The sequence below is a fragment of the Serinus canaria genome, chromosome 2, assembly GCF_022539315.1.
Source record: "Serinus canaria isolate serCan28SL12 chromosome 2, serCan2020, whole genome shotgun sequence".
NCBI lineage: Eukaryota > Metazoa > Chordata > Aves > Passeriformes > Fringillidae > Serinus > Serinus canaria.
Genome location: NC_066315.1, coordinates 30160273 through 30179325, shown reverse-complemented (window position 1 = coordinate 30179325; position 19053 = coordinate 30160273). Strand labels below are relative to the sequence as shown.

Here is a 19053-nt window from a genome sequence, read left to right as displayed (position 1 = left end):
AAAAATAAATTAATGTCTAATTAGACATATTAAGAACAAAAATGTAACAAAATGCCTATTCATTTCAGATCATGACTCATCAGTTTCTCAAGAAAAACAAAAAATCTTTTACATGTACTGTAGGATTATCCTGGCTTTTAAATTCTCAACTGTGATAAGGTACCCCCAAAACTGCCTTTTCTGCCTATACAGCCATTTTCCTGTTTTATAAGAAGTGTTGCATATCAGTCATTTTCCAAATACATTTCATCAACACAAAGGATTAAGTATTTCCTAAGAAGGCACAGTTTTATGCAGGAGTGAGGTATAAACATAAACAAACTGACCTGGTGTTGTGGAGCTCATTGTTCTTAATGGAATGGTATCTTGTTAAAGTGTAAAGCAAACTGTGGCAGAAGCTGTCCAGATTTGGAGATTCTTCTGGAAGTCAGGTGAATCTGAGTAAAATTAAGAAGGAAAAAACACCTTTGACTATTTATTGACAACATAATAGTTTTAAGATAATATAATTATGTTAAACACAAACAGAAGATCATTTGAAATTTCTCACCCCAAAGGTTCTTTCTCTAGTGTACTTTTTTGCTGCAAATTCAAGCACTGATGACCACTGAGAAGAAGACTAAAATTCAGAAATTCTAAAGCTTCCAAGCAGCTCAACTAGAAATTTGCATTACAGCCCATCTATAGTCATATAAGAACACCAGAAAGTAAAGGATGAATTGTGTCCTTCCACAAATATCTGGATTACATCCTTACGTATAAGAAGTAGCCAATTCTCCATTTTACTGCAGTCAGCATCGAAACATGAATGTGCAGAAACTGATCTGCATTCAAAAGTCTTTCAGGAATAGCTACTACTTCCTAAAGCTCCAATGTTTGAACAGCTCATGAATAGAGCTTGTTGAAATAATTAGCACAGCTGAAGGGATCTCCCATGACAAGCTAATGACATCCCTGACACCACAAAGAGAGCTGCTAATGGTGTGGGCTGCTCCAGATTAGGGCAAGGAAGGTTCTGCAATTTGGCTGAAACCCTTTCACAGTCCTGTGGCATTCTCAGTTCAATACAGAGACAGAGGCAAAAACGTTCCTCTAATACTCCCATCTGCTGAAAGTTTAAAGCTACAGGGAAGCTTTCAGGGAACTAAAATATATTTTCATTCAAGCATGATATAAACAGCATAATGAGAGAGAAGGTTGTAGTGCATTACGACTGTGCCTATCCTATTCAGCCACTGCTCTTGAAGTATCTAAGTAGTCAAAGATATTCTTAGTGCTGAATATTTTAGCAGCTTTTGTCACTTTTTTTAAACTACCAACTGCACATTTAGTTTCAAGCTGAGCTCAGCCAAATTCGAGATAGTAAATTAAAATTTAACCAAGTATAATCATTTAAGTTTAGCATCATTATCATTCAAGAAAGGAAAATCACACGTTTAGATAAGTAACTTCTGCTTTTATGCCCCCTAAAGCAAGCTGGACATACACTGCTCAAATAGGCACGATATTTGGACACTACCAACACTCCAGCAGACAGCACCTGTAAAACCAAAATTCATTGTACTTGATGAAAATGCTACTTTCCCTTGCTCGCCTCCTGCAGCAAAATTAATTAAATATCAAATGGAACCACTATAAAACTGAACTGACTCTACTGTTAAGCCCTACCTAAAACATGCATTTGGGCAGATCCCTACTTTGGATAAGTAAGGAACCACTGCAGCAGGCATACAGCTGCAAGATTTATCAATAAAAGTACAACCAATACACAATTCAAGAGTTCTAAGGTTCTACTTAATTTCACTGGTCTCATTATTATCTTAGCAGCTACACAGATCATGAAAAATATTTTCCAGTGAATCCAACATCCATTCATTCAGTATCCAGACTCAGCTGAGACAATGTGGTTTCTCTCAGAAAGTAGAAAATGGATATTGATGCATGACTGTGGGCTTTACTTGAGTGAATTCTCAGCATACATTTAAGGTAAACACAGTATTTTTGAGCATTAGGAAAATTCTGGGCATTAGGATTGGACAATACTCTAATACTTGAAATTCACTAATAATCCCCATAACTGAAACTATAATTTTGTTTAAGTAAGCTTCATGTAGACCTCCCATCTAAACAAACATCTGAAGCTCAGATGAGAGCAGAGAACACATGATCAGTTCTGACTGCACTCTCAAATGGGTAAGCTAAGCTTTCTCCTCACAAAAAAAGTCTTCACTTTTATTTTTTCACTCAATAAAGATAATGCCTAGTAATTGGGATGCTTGTGTGTGTGAGATAGAGAAATCAGTAAATACGACTGGCATGCTCCTGTCAGTGCAAGTATTCCATCAGAGTGACAATCTGTACCCAAAACAGTGGTCCCACCAACCCTGGACTGGGTTATGGATACCAGCTGTGCTGAAACTGTAAAAACAAGCTGCTCCCTAGCTCTTCCCTGCTCTTCTGGGGCAAGGAACATTTACCCTTGGAGAAGAGTCAGGTTAGGGAAGATTTAAACAAGCTGGCCATACATAAGTTCATGTGACCCGAGGGAATGGATGCCCCCACAAGTCCTGAGGGACCTGGAGAGCATCACTGCAAAGCCACTCCCAGAACAGATTTGAAAGGTCACGACTAAAAAGGCAGGTTGAAATAGACTGTAAGAAACATCTCTCCTGTCTTTAGGAAGGACGAGGAGAACACAGAGAACCAAAGTCCACCTCAACCCCATGTTTTGGAAGGTGCTGGGCCAAATAATCCCGGAAACAACTTCCAAGCACGTGAAGGACAGGAAGGTGGTGGGAAATAGGCAGCCTTTATTTATGAAGGGAAATCATGCTGGGCCACATGATAGTTAGAAAATAGATGGGAGGAGAGCTGAGAATGTTGTTTATCTTGAATAGAGAAAAGCTTTCAGCACTGCTCCCCAGAACACCCTCACAAACTGTGAAACCCAGGAAAGTGGACAGCAAGGTGGCTGAAAACAGTCTGTGCTGCCAAGCTCCAAGGGTTGTGATCTGCAGGCCAAAGTCCAGCTGGAGGCCAGTCCCTTCAATGGAGCCCCCAGGGGTCAGCACTGGTGCCAGTACTGCTTTTCATTAAGGACCTGGCTCATGACAGAGCATAACCTCAGCAATTCCACAGACAATCCAGAACTGGAAGGAGTGAATTGACAGAGCAGATGGTTCTGCTGTCATTCAGAGGGACTTCAATGGGCTAGAGAAACTGGATCTACTGAATGTGTGTGCCAAGGCTGGGGTGGGTGGCAGGGAGCAAAGTGAGAAACAGAAAAAGCCCCAAGATCAGAGCAAAAGGAGCTGCTTCATTGCTGAGTAGCTAGGTAAAAAGCGGTAAAGAAGACAGACCAAGACTGTTCCCAGTGATCCCCAGAGACAGAAGAGGCAATGTACACAAACTGAAATATGGGCAATTCCATTTAAACATTAGAAGGTACTTTTCCCTGGTTTTGAGGCCAAACATCTAAGAAATAGGCTTCCCAGTAAGTTTTTTGTTTCCATCCTTGGAGATTGTACACAGTCTGGGGCAACCTGCTGTAGCTGACCTAGCCTAGAAGAGGGGTGTGGACTAGGTACCTCCTCCACAGGTCTGGAGATACTCTTGTTACTACTTGATTTTTCCTTTTCAAGATCACCAAAGACAGCACCAGCATTGAATATTCAATGCAGTTAAACCTAGGGAGAATAATTCCAGTACAGGAAAGTGTTCTGCTGGGATTCCCAGAAAAAGATTTCTGTTAAGAAATTTCGTAAATTCAACTGTACTGGTAGTCTTATTTAATGAGGTGGCAGTTGGCATCCTTCCTGATACTCTATTTCCATATATGTCATGTAAATGCAGAGCTCTCACTAAGCTGAATGTTGTTGTTCAGGTTCAGTTTTAACAGCTCCTTGTAAATATGATACAAGGCTCACATTGTCAAAGCTTCCATTTAGAACATGAAAAATTCCACATTACCATGTACAGAATTATTTTCATCACACAGACACTCTCATTCAAATACACTTCTACTGATAAGCTGACATTTCTTCATTTCTTTTTCTGAAGGAATGTCATAGTGCAAATTAGACACCATGAACTACAGTGCCACATATTTTTTAATGTTAGCTCTGAAAATTAAAAAAACACAGCACAGGCTGTTGTGCACTAAAATTTCATGAGAGGGGCTTTACTCATTGGGAGATGAATTTGTGCTCCATCTCCACCCACAAAAAACAGCACACAATTCCTGATTGGCCAAATCCTGAAGATAGTTAGCTAAGGTACAGAAAGGGGCTCCAGGATTTAGGATAGACTAAGTGCACTTCCTAAGGCCCTACAATTTAACATTTCCACACTCACATCCTAAGGGTTTGTTTTACTACATTTTAACTGAAAGATAATTCATCTTTTACTCATTATCAAGCTGGCATTTAAGAATACAGGACAACATACAGCAAAATAATTTCTACCTTCATGCATATCACTGGAGGTGATGCTGCTCATTAGCAACTCTTATTGGCTCATCCAAGAACCATAAACCTTCCCCTTTTTCTTCAAAAGAAAGTCAACAACTGATGCACCTTTGAAATGGCTACAAAAGAAGAGTGCAAGATGGAATGTAGGTTTTCATGCCCACCAGCCACCACAAACCTTATGTTTCTCTTGACTACATTTTAGGTACAGTATTTTCTAACACAAATAAGCATTTCAAGTTGACACTATCTCTTTAAACTCATCTTTCACTATGTTGTCCCAAAACTATATTCACTCACTACATTTTTTCTATCTTGTGCCAATACTTGAAAATTCTTCTGGGAATTGAGTTTCTAAGATAGAATGCAATGAATACAAATTAACAGAATTCAGATGAAAAATATATTTTTACTTCTATTTTCCCTGTGTCCCAGATGAATTTTTCATGAGAACTTCTGAAAGGAATCCATAGTTTTCTCAACTACATCCTGGAGGTATCCTCCAGATCTTTCTCTTCCAGGAGGATTTTTAACCTAAAATAGCTCTATTTGAAAAGGGGTCTAGAAAATCATTATGAAAAATTTTGTGGATAAAAATATAAAATTATACACTTCATTAAATTCTGAACATGACAGGTCAGTACCCTTAATAATACACCTAGTTGTTCTCTGCTGCATATATTGTTTCAAAATAGCTTTCAGTTACTTAGAAAAAAATTGTTGTTTGGAATCGAGATTAAAATGCTTGAGGCCATTAAGTGTCACAAGTACTCAAGTGTCAGAAGAAAGAAATATGCACTTCTCACACTTAGCAGCTTGTGAGTTAAAAAGCCAATCATGTAAAACAGCTGTAAGAATTAGTACAAATGCAGTTGTCCAATGAACAGTTCAGCAAAAAGCTCAATTAAATGAAATATGAAAGCTTAAAAACAAAACAACAAAAAACAAAAGAACAAGAGTTGTTCTTTCTAGAATATGAACAGCATGATGCTTAAAAAATACATCTTTCTAAATGAAAGGTATTTTTCAAAAGAAAATTGTTGAATAGGTATTCATGCAGCATGTAATAAAAAAATCACATTAAAAAGACAGATCTTAGAAAAAATAATAAAAAATCAACTACCACATAATGACTGGAAGAAAAATTACAATGAACTTTTACTGAAGTTATTTGCACCCATGTAAGCCAAACCCAGAGTGCCAAATCAAACCCTTCTACCCTTGTATCAAACTTCTAAATTTGATTAGGAAGTAAACTGGCATATGGGAAAGGTGGTAAAGTGTTAAGGAACGCTGTGAATTCCAAGACAAAGTACTTGAAGACATCAGTTCAAAAAGCAAATGGCTATTATAATTGGTTTAAAAATGTACAATAAGTGGAAGCTAAAGCAAAACCAGGACATTAGCAGCACATGCAATTATGCAGTGACCTTTATATGCAAATACAGAGCAGACTTACTTGCAGCAAAAAGACCAAAACCCAGTCCAATAGACATTGGGGTATAAATCTGCTTCCAGTGGGAATTGAGGGGTTTCACAGCAAAGCATTCAGAATCCAGAGCTCATTGCAGGATTCAGTATTTCACCACGAGGTATTCAGGCATCTTATTCTTAATTAGGGATCTACTTAAAGACTTTTTGAAGTCTGTAAAAATTTTGCAGTGCATACCTTTGAAGGTAATGTATTAAAGAACCACTCCAGCAGCAAGTACTGGAATTTCATACTATTTCTATTTCCCCAACAAAGTAATTTTTAATGTGCCTAACAGAAAAGTACATCTTACAGAATCTGTAAAGAATTCTCAGCTATACTTCTTACATGCAAATATTTATTTTGACTAATAATTCAAATCACTACATTTTAGCAATTACTCATATGCAATATTAAGCAGTGTTAGACCTCACACATGCTGTGAGCACATGGCTCAAACAGTTGTGAGAGGCTCAGACTTCTGTCCAGTAAAACAAATCCTCCTTCCTGAAACTCTTTAAAGCAAGCAATAAAGCCATACAGCTATTTCAACAGCCTCTTTTACATTCACTGCCTACTATAGAGATGAGGCAAATAAGTTTTCCAGAAATCAAGATGAGATGATGTCTTCCACCAAAACAGAATCCAGGGACTCAGTCAACAGAATCAAATAAATCAAATAATGTGCTGCTAAGCTGCTGGCTGGGCTATGCCAGTTACAACAAATTGGCACAAGCTTCTGCTCTGTTTCCTAGTGAAATCAGTCAGAAATACAATATAGCTTCAAAAAAAAAAAAAAAAGGCCAAATGACCTTTTTTTATTTGAGCCTCAATCAGGATTTGGAGCTAGTTCACCACAGAAATACTGCAGAAATATTTCTGCTGCTGCTTAAGTTGTTCTGCCTTCTCCTTTCATGCCAGCCCTTTGTCTGAATTAAAAAGGGTGCACATCCAGATGTGCCCTCCCAAAGTAGAGCTGATCTACAAGACTTGGCCTCTATCATGTACAACCAGGCAGTAGCAGATACCACAGCAGGTGAGGGACTGGCCTTTATGATGCTTTCATAGCAGGTAAAGAAGATATGAGACAAAAAATCAAAATGTGAACCTATTTAGGTTCACATTTTGATTTTTTTTTAATTATGCCAGATTTTAATCAGTACTGAAACCAAAACCTTCTTATAGGGAAAAATCAAACTTTAAATTTAGAGTTCACTGAAGCACACAAGGAAAGAAACAAAACTCTTTTTCATTTAAACAAACAGGTTGTCCAGACATCATCTCCATCCTTAGAGATATTCAAAACTCAAATGAAAATGGCCTTGACCAGTCTGCAGTGGCTGACTTTGCTTTGTTCATCTGAGTGAATTACAAAATCTCTAGAGACACTTTCCAGCCTCAGCCATTCTGCCACAAGACACACACAGAACAGTCCCTGTAGGTCACATCAAACTGGGTACAGTCCTCTCCCCTCATGCAGGACTGTGGACAAACTTCCATCAGATTAATACAACTGGAAGAAAGAATCTGTCTCTCAAAACTTCTCAAAAAAGCCACAACAAGAAATTACAGAGTCCAGATTACTTTGAAGGAAATCAAAAATTCTAAGTATCTTTTACTTTGACTCTTACCCAGCACTATGAAAACTAATTATCTAAGCTCCTGGTAAGAAACCATCAGACAACTCATGCACTCAATTAAGAAATGCTTTCTAAATTCTTAAATTTGACTTTGAAAAAAATTTAAGCAAAGTTCTGTGGTGAGCAACAGCAAAGTTAAGTGACAGCTGGAGTATAGACTTACAGGAGCACTGTGAGCTCTGCACTATGGAGCTGTACTGGGCATAACTCATGGAGGCCACACTTCAATCATCAGTAGTTTATTATAACTCAGTCACTCAGGAATTAAAACAAAAAAGAAATAAAAAACCCACCCTTTCAAGTAAAGTGAAAAAAAATCAACCCTGCTGTGTATACCCTTATCCATCTCTGCCTGCTGTGTGTCTAAGAACATCCATTTCTCTAAAAATACTTGAGATTAAGTGGAATTTTTAACCCATGCAAACAATTTACAATGCAATTTTAACCCATGAAAACTATTTACAATGTGTTACAGTAGAGGGAAAGAGAGGAGGAGGCAGGCTGTTTACCTATGTCTGCAGACACATGGAATAATTTTAAAAATGTTACAAAACATTTTTAATAAATAGCTGTACACAAGAACGAAAAATTAATTAGATAAACATTACAGTAGAATATAATTTTTCCCATGGGTTCAGGTAAACCAGCATAGTCCAGTGCACTAGAACTACAAACTTGTTCTTTCAAAGGAGCAAGAAGCAGACCATGGACAGAATGCTTCTGAAACCCTCTGAGTCTATAATATGTAGTTCACAGCACTCCAGCTTTGGTTTATGTGTCCTTTTTCACCAGATGAAATCTAACTCACTTTCTCTCAACCACTCCCCCTTCTTTTTTTCTCAAACTGAAATTTATTTCAGCTGTTACTGACCTTGTTGCACAGTGCAGTAACTGACATTTAGCCACCCATAAAAAACTAGAGACAGCAACACAATTCTCCCCTATTCCTTTTTTTACTCAATCTTTTCACATGAAGGGCAGTATAAAACTAGTTTTGAATTTAATCTGAGATGCACAGCACCTGAATATTTACCACAGCAGGACTCTGTTACTGGAACCTATCAGAACATCAAAGCTTCCTTCATACAAAAAAAACCACTTTTGCATTTCTGCAACATTGCACTAGTTGAGAATAACAGCACACCTCTCATGCAACAAGAATTATCAGCCCCAAAGAGACCATTTATCTAGAAGGGAAAGCCTCCAAAGGCAATTTCAGATGCTTGGCCTGTGATCTGAATGGTTCTCTGAAGGAATTAGTCTTGCTTTCCTCTCCAGCTCTCAAAGAAAACTTGAGAGTATGTGATACTTAAGCTAAAAAGAAAAAAATAAAATAAAATTTTACAAGAGCAACTTCACATATAAACTTTCTCTGACATTGTAAAAATTTGATTTGGAATCCCCAAAAACTTACCTTCAGTAAATTGTTTGAATTTGATACATTTTTTCTGATTTTACAACAAAAGGACATATTCTACCCACTGAAACCTTCCTTAGTATGCAATGATTAATCATTTTGAAGTGATCAAAAACACTTGGGAATATCATCACTGCCTTTAAAAAGGCTAAAGTGAAGTTATTACAAAGTACCCTTGAAAAACCCATATTCTTACTAGATTGTATGCTTATACATAGATATTAGCATGGATAATCAGATTCAAGAGCACCTGATTTGCAAACAGTTCATATTTTTAGAACGAAATATGTCTCTGTAAGCTTTGCTTTGACACTTGGTTTAGATAAATCCAGACAAACCTCAAGGTGAATCATCATAATATTCCACTGCTCTACAGCCCTTCCACAGAGGCTACAAAACTCTTTGGTTTCTTCTGAACCACTATTGCTACTTCCATTAAATTAGGACTTAGGTGTCCCATCCAGGATTCAAACTATTTAATAAGACATTCAATGTTCTGTTATTTAACTGGCTTATAAAAGTTATCAAAACTTTTTTGAAATGTCAAATATGGAGCAGCATGCCTCAATGGCCTTGAATTAGTAAATTTCTGTGGACTTCAAAACACAGGTCTCAAACATGACCTTCCCATGTGTACCATTCTCTCCTCTAAAGAAAGAGAGCATCCAGACTCAGATGCATTGCTTTGGTGACACAGGTATACTCAGAAAGCTGTAGATGTGTTACATCCTTTACAGGCAAGTAATTGTACTCTTCCATACACACAGGTATTTCTGATTTTGGGAAAGTCTTAGTCACTTATGATTTGAGGCATCATTTTAGGGAAAAAAATATTTTAAAATAGTTTCTTAACTTTATCAGTTATATGTCTTAAAATATTAATCTGAGAAACAAATATTTGAAGAAACATAAAGCAGAGAACTTCAAACCTGCAGGCATATTTGGATTGTTAGTAATTCTGACTTGTACACTATGGATGATTTTCCACAAACCCAAATATTACACAGGAGTAAGACATGGAAAATACAAACTCACAACAACCTAATTTTAGGCCTGGAGTCCCTCCCCAGCATGTAAGGAAACAGACACACCTACAAACAGGTAAAGCACAAGCCAGGAATCATGGCAATCACCTACAGGAATTAGTCAGCTACTTCCACTATGTGGCACACAGACACCCCATGTGAGAACACCATCACTGTCATTCAAAATCATTCAATGTTTATGCAGCACTTAAAGGAATTCCTCCTGCAAAGACCTGGCAAACAGGACAGAGGGAAACAGGGTGTAGTGCAGGCACCAAGCACAGAGATGAGTGAAGACTGATATCTTTAAGATTTTTACAAAGGGATAAAACCCCATTAATAAGAATCGATGCAGGAGAAGGTCCATAGGTACACAGAAGCTGTCAACAAGCTTAGAAGGAAGTGGAAGCAACCTCTCCATGTAAGTTTTTCATAGTTGTGATTCATTACATGAGATGTTTGATGTCCAATGTTATTTCATGCATTAAGAGTAAGTGAGATGAGTCAAAATTTTCCATTTAAATCTGTGACAGAAAAGTGGGTTTATCTGCTTAGCAGCAAAATGATTTTTGTCTTTATAATCATCAAGTTTCCTTAAGCTTCTGTTGCTAAAGAGCCAAGTAGTTTTCTGTTCATTAAAGAAGAAGCTTCAGTCAAATTTTCTTCAGGAAAAGTGTATAGATGGCCAAAGAATATAAAGCTGAATTATTTTATGAAAACTTACCCCACAAGAAAAACAACTTTTTGCTGTCATTGAAATTTATCAAAGATTTGACAAGTTTTTTCTACACTAGCTTCTAGATACATTAGACTTCAATTTTGTTTTTCCAATTCTAAAGAACTATTATCACAGAGTCTTTAATTGCTGCAATAGTTATTTGAAGTGTTTGATAAGTAACAAATGTTGTAAAACTTGTCTTTCAGGAAAATAAACCTTTCACTGCAGCTGATGCTTTGAGGAACATTTACACTGAATGTCCTTTGACAATAGATTTCTTTACTGTAGAGCCTTATTTGTTTTCACAAGACAAGGATTAATTCTAGACTGACATGTTTTAAGAGTATGATTCAGCAGAGACCTAATAATAGATGGAAGTTTGATTAATACTTTGGCATTTTCAACAGTGGAATACAAACCAAGAAAAGAGACTCCTTGAATCAGGCAATTAAATTGGATCACAGGTTGAAGACCAAAAATTCTTTTCATGTTCAATTTGTTTTCTGTGATTTCACCAATGTCACTAGGAAAAAAATAAACTATATCTTTAATAACTTATAAATTAATATTATAGTACATTTTTCCTACTGGAACTTGACAGCAATGCAAGAGATTTCTTAATGCATCTGGGTGATGAATTCAACTCATAAATGAGAACTTTTGAGAAAATTCTGACCTCTGCTGCAGGTGTGTATTGTCATTTAGTAGCAGCAGTAGGACAAAACAACAGGAAAAGTTAATGACATTCATGAAGCTCATGGAAAGTAAGTCTTGTGCAGGAGGAGGGAAAAAGTCCAACACAATCCACATTCTGACCAAGCTCTTGTCCACTCTTGCTCAGCGTCTGAGGACTGAGTAAATAAATTAAGACTCAACACACATAGAATCAACCATCTGTGGTTTTGTCCCCATCAGATATATGGATATACATATACTTGCAGTGAATTTTAATGCAAAATTTTTTGCACCTATGCCTAATTACAAGGAAGCTTACACCTTTGTAAATATCAGGCATAAATATCACTATCAGTTAAAACAAACAAATTTGAAATTTACGCCTAAAACAAGCTACAGCTAAATCTCCCAATTTAATAAAATGAATTCTGTATCTGCACTTTTTCATCTAGCTACATACATACAAAAATAATGGACTTTTTATCCACTGACTCAGGTTCCCTTCTTGGTAGGATTACAACTGTGGAAAGTACTCATGCACAATCAAACAATTTTCATCTGTGGGGGCTTCTTCTTTCAACACTCAAATTCACTTTTGAATCACAGATTTCAAGACCTCAAGACAAATCACGGCAAGATAAAATCACCAGGTTTCTTGACTACTTGGGGGAGGAAAACAAAAAGAAAAAACCCAAGAAAATACACATAAACAACAAAGCAAAAAACCCAAAACAATTTCTATGCCCATACAAAAAACCCCTGCACTTGATTTCAGTGAAAACAAAAGCACAACAAGCAAAACCAGGTCTAAGGATGACTCAATGCTTTCTCATTAACCCTGACTGGATGAAAACAGTTGGAATTAAAACTCCATGGTTTTGGCAAAGACTTGCAACACAGAACATTGCAGCTGCCATCACAAATGAAGGAAACATATTAAGATGTTTAAATACGTTAAAAGCTTGGTTATTTTTCTTCCTATTCTTTCAACATCAGGATTCTGAATGTCCATGGAAGAGGTTGCATTTGTGAACAGCCAGGAATGAGATCTGAGGGTCCCAGTTAACAGCAGGTGGAATATAAGTCAATGGGATATATCCTGGTAGCCAAAATGTTCCTGGGGAGCATCGAGCACATCATCACCAGCTCATTGATGTGACTGTCCCACTCTGCTCTGCACTGGTGTGAAGCCACCTCAAGCACTCTGTGCTGGTTTAATACCTCAGTGTAAGAAGGACATCAAGGCATTAGAATGTGTCTAGAGGAGGGAACCAAGATGGTGAAAGGCCTCGAGGGCAAGACTTTGTAAGCCTTGCCTTGTGAGACCAGCTGAGGTCAGTTGGTTTGTTCAGCTTGGAGAAGATGCAGATGTCAACCAGTCAAACAGAATCACAGAATTCATTTCATCCTTTTATGAAACCTTCTCTCTTGCTGCTACCTTTGAAATAGGTAGAAGAATAGCAACAGCTATTTTTTTTACACAAAAAAATGAGTATTCATCCCTGTCTTATCAAGGAATCTGTGACTTATCCAAATCTACCATGTTAACCACAAACTTTAGATAATGCAATGTTTTTAACTACTGCTGCATAAAATTAAGAGGCCAATAGAATTTGAAACCAAAAGACAAATATGTCATCCTTAAAAAAAATATTTTAAGGTTGCAGAAGCAATTGTAAGTCCAACCATCACTTGTCAAACTAATATAAGCAAAACTAATGTCAAACAAAATAGGACATTTCTTAAGCCTTCGGGACTCAAGGGAAGTGCACAGATGGTTTAGCAAAGGCAGGGAGGCAGGAAGGGACACAATAAATGGGGGAAGTGGAACAGAACTGGGCTTCCAGCACATGGCTGGGGTAAGGAATGTGAAAGGCAACTTTTCTATGTTGTCTATGTAACTTTGAGCAAGAGGGATCTTCCAGCAGTAAGGAAAAAAAAAAAAAAAACAAAAAACAAGAACACCACCAACAAAATAAAAATTCCCACCAAAAGCAGAGTTATAGATTGTCATTCTAAGTACAAGTATTAGCACATTCTGAATGCATTGAAATTAAGAGAAAAGTCATGTACAGTGCTTGTGAGTACACCAGAAAGGAAAAGGGGTTTAGGAACTTACAAGATATTCAGTATAGAATTTAGCAGTGCACTTTTTGGAAAATTCAAGTTTTAAACTGAGAGAAATACAACTTTCACTCTTTTTTCTGTACACAAAGCCCATATGTATCCAAGCAAACTGTCACCTCCCATTCAAGTAAAAGTCACTTTGGTAACCACATTTCCATAGTAAAAAAGACGTTAATGAAAGCAGCCCTAGTTTTTTCCCACAACAAGAAGCATAAGAGAATATAATTAAAATTATATTGTTACATTTGGATTTGCTGCCAAATCCTTTTAGCAATTAAGTCCAGATACGCAAACAGGAAAAGATTTTATGTTATTTTTACTGGCAGAGTCCCAACAACCTGTCCACAGTCCATGACTGCTCATACAGCTACATACTTCCTGCTGCAGACCCCTTACTGCAGATACCTAATTTGTTGTTGTTGTTGTTGCAACACCAACCATATTGAAAATTCAACTAGAAACAATTTCAACACAAGCTGCATCATTAGGCTTGAGGACATTACACATGCCATACCACAGACTGGTAAATAAACATCCCATTGAAATATTTTCCAGCATAACCAAGGGGGTTTTTACTCAGTATAAAGATACAATTGTAATTTTTATTTTATTTTTAAACTTTAATAGCATGGCAATTAAATTTCTCTTGACTTTCGGACACATGAACATCCTCATGGTTAGATCTGCCTAAACAGAGCTATGCAAAGTAAAACCTAACACAATTTGAAATAAAGCAAAACAACAAAAAAAAAATTCTACTGTGCCAAGTAAAAAATGCCTAACCTAATTACTTACTAGATAATTAAAACTATTTATTTAATAAAGACAGAAGAAGGCACAGTCATTCACAATAAGAAAGCTCTTTGTTCAACTACACTTTATTGGCAATATAAAATTTGAGCTTAAAGCAAGTAAATATAGAACAACTCCACTGTCCCACAGCTGGAAGAAGCCACTTTCCTTATGAACATAAAAATCCCTAACCATAAACTTGTGGCTAAAATAGCCTGTATAAAACCGGATGAGGTTTCCCAAAAAATGAGGGCAGTCACGTCACCTCCTTTCAAAACCCACTCAAATTTTGCCTGAGCCAAATCTCAGGTCATTTCAGGCTCCAAAAACAGCAACCAGGCAAATGTAGCTTTATTTTCAGGATCTCTAGACTAGCAAAACATTGAGTAAGACTAGGAAGCAACATCCAGCATTTGTGACTGAACATTTTTCTGCTTATTAGATCAATTATAATAAAATTAGTGATGTAGTTAAATTGCAACCAAAATAATAATGAAAAGTTACCTTCTGCTTGCCTACAGAGAGAAAACTGAACATTCAGCTATTTCAGCACTAGTTCACAACCTGACTTCCAGTAAAATGAAGAATTGGCTTCACAGAATTGATATCACATACAAGAAAATTAAGATAAACTTTACTGTAGGCCTTCAGTAAATATAAGGGAGACTTACAAGAATAATCAGAAAAGCTTTTTACCAAGACATGTACCTCTTTACCAGGACATGGGCAATGGTTTGAAACTGAAAGAGAGTAGATTGGACAGAAGTAAGAAATTCTTTATGATGAGGGTAATGAGATGCTGGAAGAGGTGGTCCAGGGGGTTTATGGATGCCCCATCATTAAATTCAGGCTGGATGGGGCTTTGAGCAACCTGATCTTTTGAAAGATGTCACTGCCCATGTCACAGGTGTTGGAACCAGATGATCTTCAAGGTCCACTTCCAACCAAAACCATTCAGTGGTTTCAAGCTCACATTTACATACATTTTTGAGTATGCAAAAAGACAAGTTGATGCTTCCACTAAAAATCTGAAGTTGTTATAGATGTTGGCTTGAGATTTAGTATTGAAAAAACACCTAAATATTGATGAAACAGCTACTAATGTGAAGCAAAGAAAAGCCTTATCAGTAGTTTATTGTTTTTCTGCACTGTTACAAGAAATTCCATAAGCACACAACTGAACCTATCCAGATGAAAGTGAACAGCACACAGCCTTTTCACTTTTCAGGGCTAAAAAAAAGCTATACAGATGCTGCAGCTATGCAGCACATGCATTGCACTAGTCCATGAATACTGTTCAGTTTAATCACCTTGCAAAGTTTGGGGAGTTTTTTTAATGCCTAGGAAAACAAAAAAAAAGCTTCTCTCCCACTATAACTGACAAAGCCTTATAAAACTATCATGCTATGCATTCAACCCCTCTTTTTTAGTAGAGGTAGGAAGAATATCAGTTTCCTAGAGCCAGGTAAAAAGGTTCAGTTACAGCCAGTCAAGAAAGAATTGTCCAGAAGCTGAGAAACAGACCAGGAGACAGAATAGGACATGGAAAAGGTTAAGAGAATTTGCTAGGCTGCCAGAAGATGATGTAAGGAACTGAACTTTACCCCAAGACATGCCTTCAGCTAAAATAGCCAATTACTATGATAGAGAGACAAGGAAAAGAAGCAGTAAGATAAAGTTAGAATGCTTTACAGAAAAGCAGAACTTCCATTCAGAAATAAATGTAAGCTTGAAAGCATCAGCTTGGGGCAAGGGGAAAGGGTAAAAAAAAAAATAAAAAAAGAGCTGCAAGGTACCTCATGAAGTAGGCAAATCAAAGAACTCTCAGTTCCATGTAGTTTGAAAAGTTGAAATAAAGCAAGATAGCAAATACTTCCATTTCAGCAGGAGAAAAGTGCCAAATATATTTATTAATGTAATAATAAAAATTCAGTTCTGCTGAAATCTATAGAAGTGTCCTTCTGCTTCCATTTAATAACATTTTATTGACCCAGTTCAAATGTTAGACAATAAAAAAAAGTAGCAGTATTTATCACCTCTTTCAAAGGTTCAAATTTTTTATTCTTACCTTAACAAAAAAAAAAAAAAGATTTTCAGATGCAGTCAAAAAAAAAAAAAAAAAAACCACCAAAACCCACCAGTCAATGCTCCAAGACCTAGGAAGAAGTTCTTTTTCTCTTTCCTCCTGATACTGATAAGATTCCAAAAACATGGGCTTTTTTTCATGATGTACTGCATATAGCAAGGAAATTAGGCATGATGTTCAGAAAGAAAAATGATAGGATTTCTTGACCTTTTTCAAGTCAGGAATATCTGCTAGTACTGTCAGCGAGAAAGACACCTTTTCCTTGGAATGAAGATGTTTTTGCTACCTTTGTTTAGGCACAGAAGTCACAATTAAATGCCAGCATCTGCCAAAGAAAGCGCATTACAGACTACAGGAGGTGCTTTGATTAAAAATACATACTATTACTGTTTCCTATTTTATTATTTCTGGGCAGAGTAAAAACTTCATCCTGAAAAAGTGACATTTATAGCTACAGCTCCGCTTTCTCAAAATGAGAAAGAACTTCAGTGTTATGCATTCAATTAATTTTAATAATTTTGTTCCTCAGGTCACGCTTTACAACTTTTTCTAATTCCTCTTTCCTGGCACATTTCCATTCATAGATTATATGTATCCAAACTGTTGAGTGTCCCAGGCATTCATCCAGCACCACTTTCTACGTGGGCTTCTCTAATCTGCTTCAACCATGATAACTTTTTGCCTGTTATCAATGTCAGCCTGTGTGCATCTATGGAAAAAGGGGTAAATCTGTATATTCACATAATTCTTTTCTTCTAAAATATTTCCAGATATCCTTCCATCTATTTATTTGCTAATAATACAACTAAGATGGTCCCCTTTAGATGTGTTACCCAGATGTGTTATTCTGATTTTTAAAAATCCTCTCACTTCAATTTAGCCCATTGCTATCACCAAACATTAAGATTTGCCTTGCCCAACCTATGGCATTTTTTCATTGACTACTGTACTTCCACTGTTGCCAAAACACAGGAATATTGAAAGGACTTCATCTCACACAAGTCACATTTGTCACTTAAACTAAAAAGCATAAAAGTAAACTGAAATTCAATAAGTAAATTGAAGAGCTTTCCATCTAGATGTGTCATCATTTTTCAAACTACAAAGACCTGTTGAAGAGAACAAACAGATAAAGTTCTCAAACAGTGCAATCTTTGCTTTGAGCACTCACTTTCTACTTAGATTATAAGAGAAAATGCATTTAATCTCTCTATATTTTAAAAAGCTGAAATCACTGAGTAAGTCTTCAAAGAATACCACTATAATCAAGCTGACAGGAAAAGATCAAAATCAGAGTAGGCATCTTTAAATGTAGGCAGGTACAGTTCTACAGAGAGCTGAAGTCTAGTATCTGCCACAGGTACTTTGAAAGGCACCAGCCTGTAGTTTGTCTTTGTGTTACTTCAATGTATGCTGAGCAGGACTGAGCTCTTAAATTATGAAGCTGAAATTTTAAAGAATCAAATTTCAGAGTATATTCCTATATGCCATTTAATTTTGGTAACATCAACTCACAGTATATAAGAAATTTAGTTACTTACTATAACTTGCTTACTGCATACCATTTGCTGGTGCTAGGTATATGACACCTTCCATCTATGTGAGCATTTAAAATAAATGTGAAAATACATGAACAAATTGTGCAGAGAAGATATTAAGTTCTGTACATACAAACAAATACATTGTACTCAAAAACATTGCATGTATGTATTGTAATAGCATATTTAATCCTTTCCACAAGATGCTTTTCACTACATGCTTTAATAAATTACAGCTTAATTTTTATTTAGCAAAAGTGGAAGTGATGTTTTAAGCATACTTGAATATTGAGACTGTCGCTTTCAACAACATTAATTTGATTTTTAACAGGTATGACATGCACCTTAGAAAGAAGGGAGTTCAGTTTAAAAGCCTGTGAAATCAATCCAAAGAAGCATTGCCAGCAGGTCAGTGGAGGTGATTCTGCCCCTTTATTTCACTCTCAGGAGATCCCACCTGAAATTCTGCATTCAGTTCTGGGATGCTCAGCACAGGGAGGACATTGATCTGTTGGAATAAGTCTGGAGGAGGCCCAAGAAGATGATTGGAAGGATGGAAGCGACGCCTTGAGAGGCTGACCTGGAACAGAGACTAGACAGAGATAAGAGAATAAAGTCGATATTTATTAAAAGGCCTCAAAGGACGGACACACCTTGGGCAGTAGCAGTGCAAGAGCCTGGCCAGGGCTACACCCAAGATGGACCCAAAATGGTCACAAAATGGATGACCAGTCATGAGGTCTCACACTTTCATAAGTTTTGGTCCATTTGCTTATTGGAGATAATTGTCCAATTATAGCTTTAGGCTATAAAGTCCCATCCTCCTTGTTTTCTCTTCTTCAGTTCCCTGTTGTTTATACCTTCTGGCCAGAAGCTCATAAGGGTTGTCCTTGGTCTCAAGCTGGAAAAGGATTGTTTTGTCTACCTGGCCTGTGAAGAGAGCTTACAAATACTTAACATGAAGCTCAGAGCTATACCCCTAGGCAGCACAGAATCTGAAATATATGAAAGCTAAAACTCAAGGTATCAGAAGGCATGTCCTAGATTGTTCAGCCTGGAGAAGAATAGGCTTCAGGGTAACCTAACTGTGTCCTTCTA

General features: G+C 36.8%; 1 protein-coding gene across 2 annotated transcripts in view; it reads right to left on the bottom strand.

The window, feature by feature from the left end:
• The window catches only part of HDAC9 (histone deacetylase 9), a 270346-nt gene that overhangs the window by 235929 nt on the left and 15364 nt on the right, over positions 1-19053 (bottom strand). For both annotated transcript variants that reach the window (XM_050971717.1, XM_050971723.1), the window contains exon 2: positions 327-437. In XM_050971717.1, the coding sequence (XP_050827674.1) occupies positions 327-345 (19 nt within the window). In that variant the 5' untranslated portion in view covers positions 346-437. The remainder of the gene's footprint in view (positions 1-326; positions 438-19053) is intronic.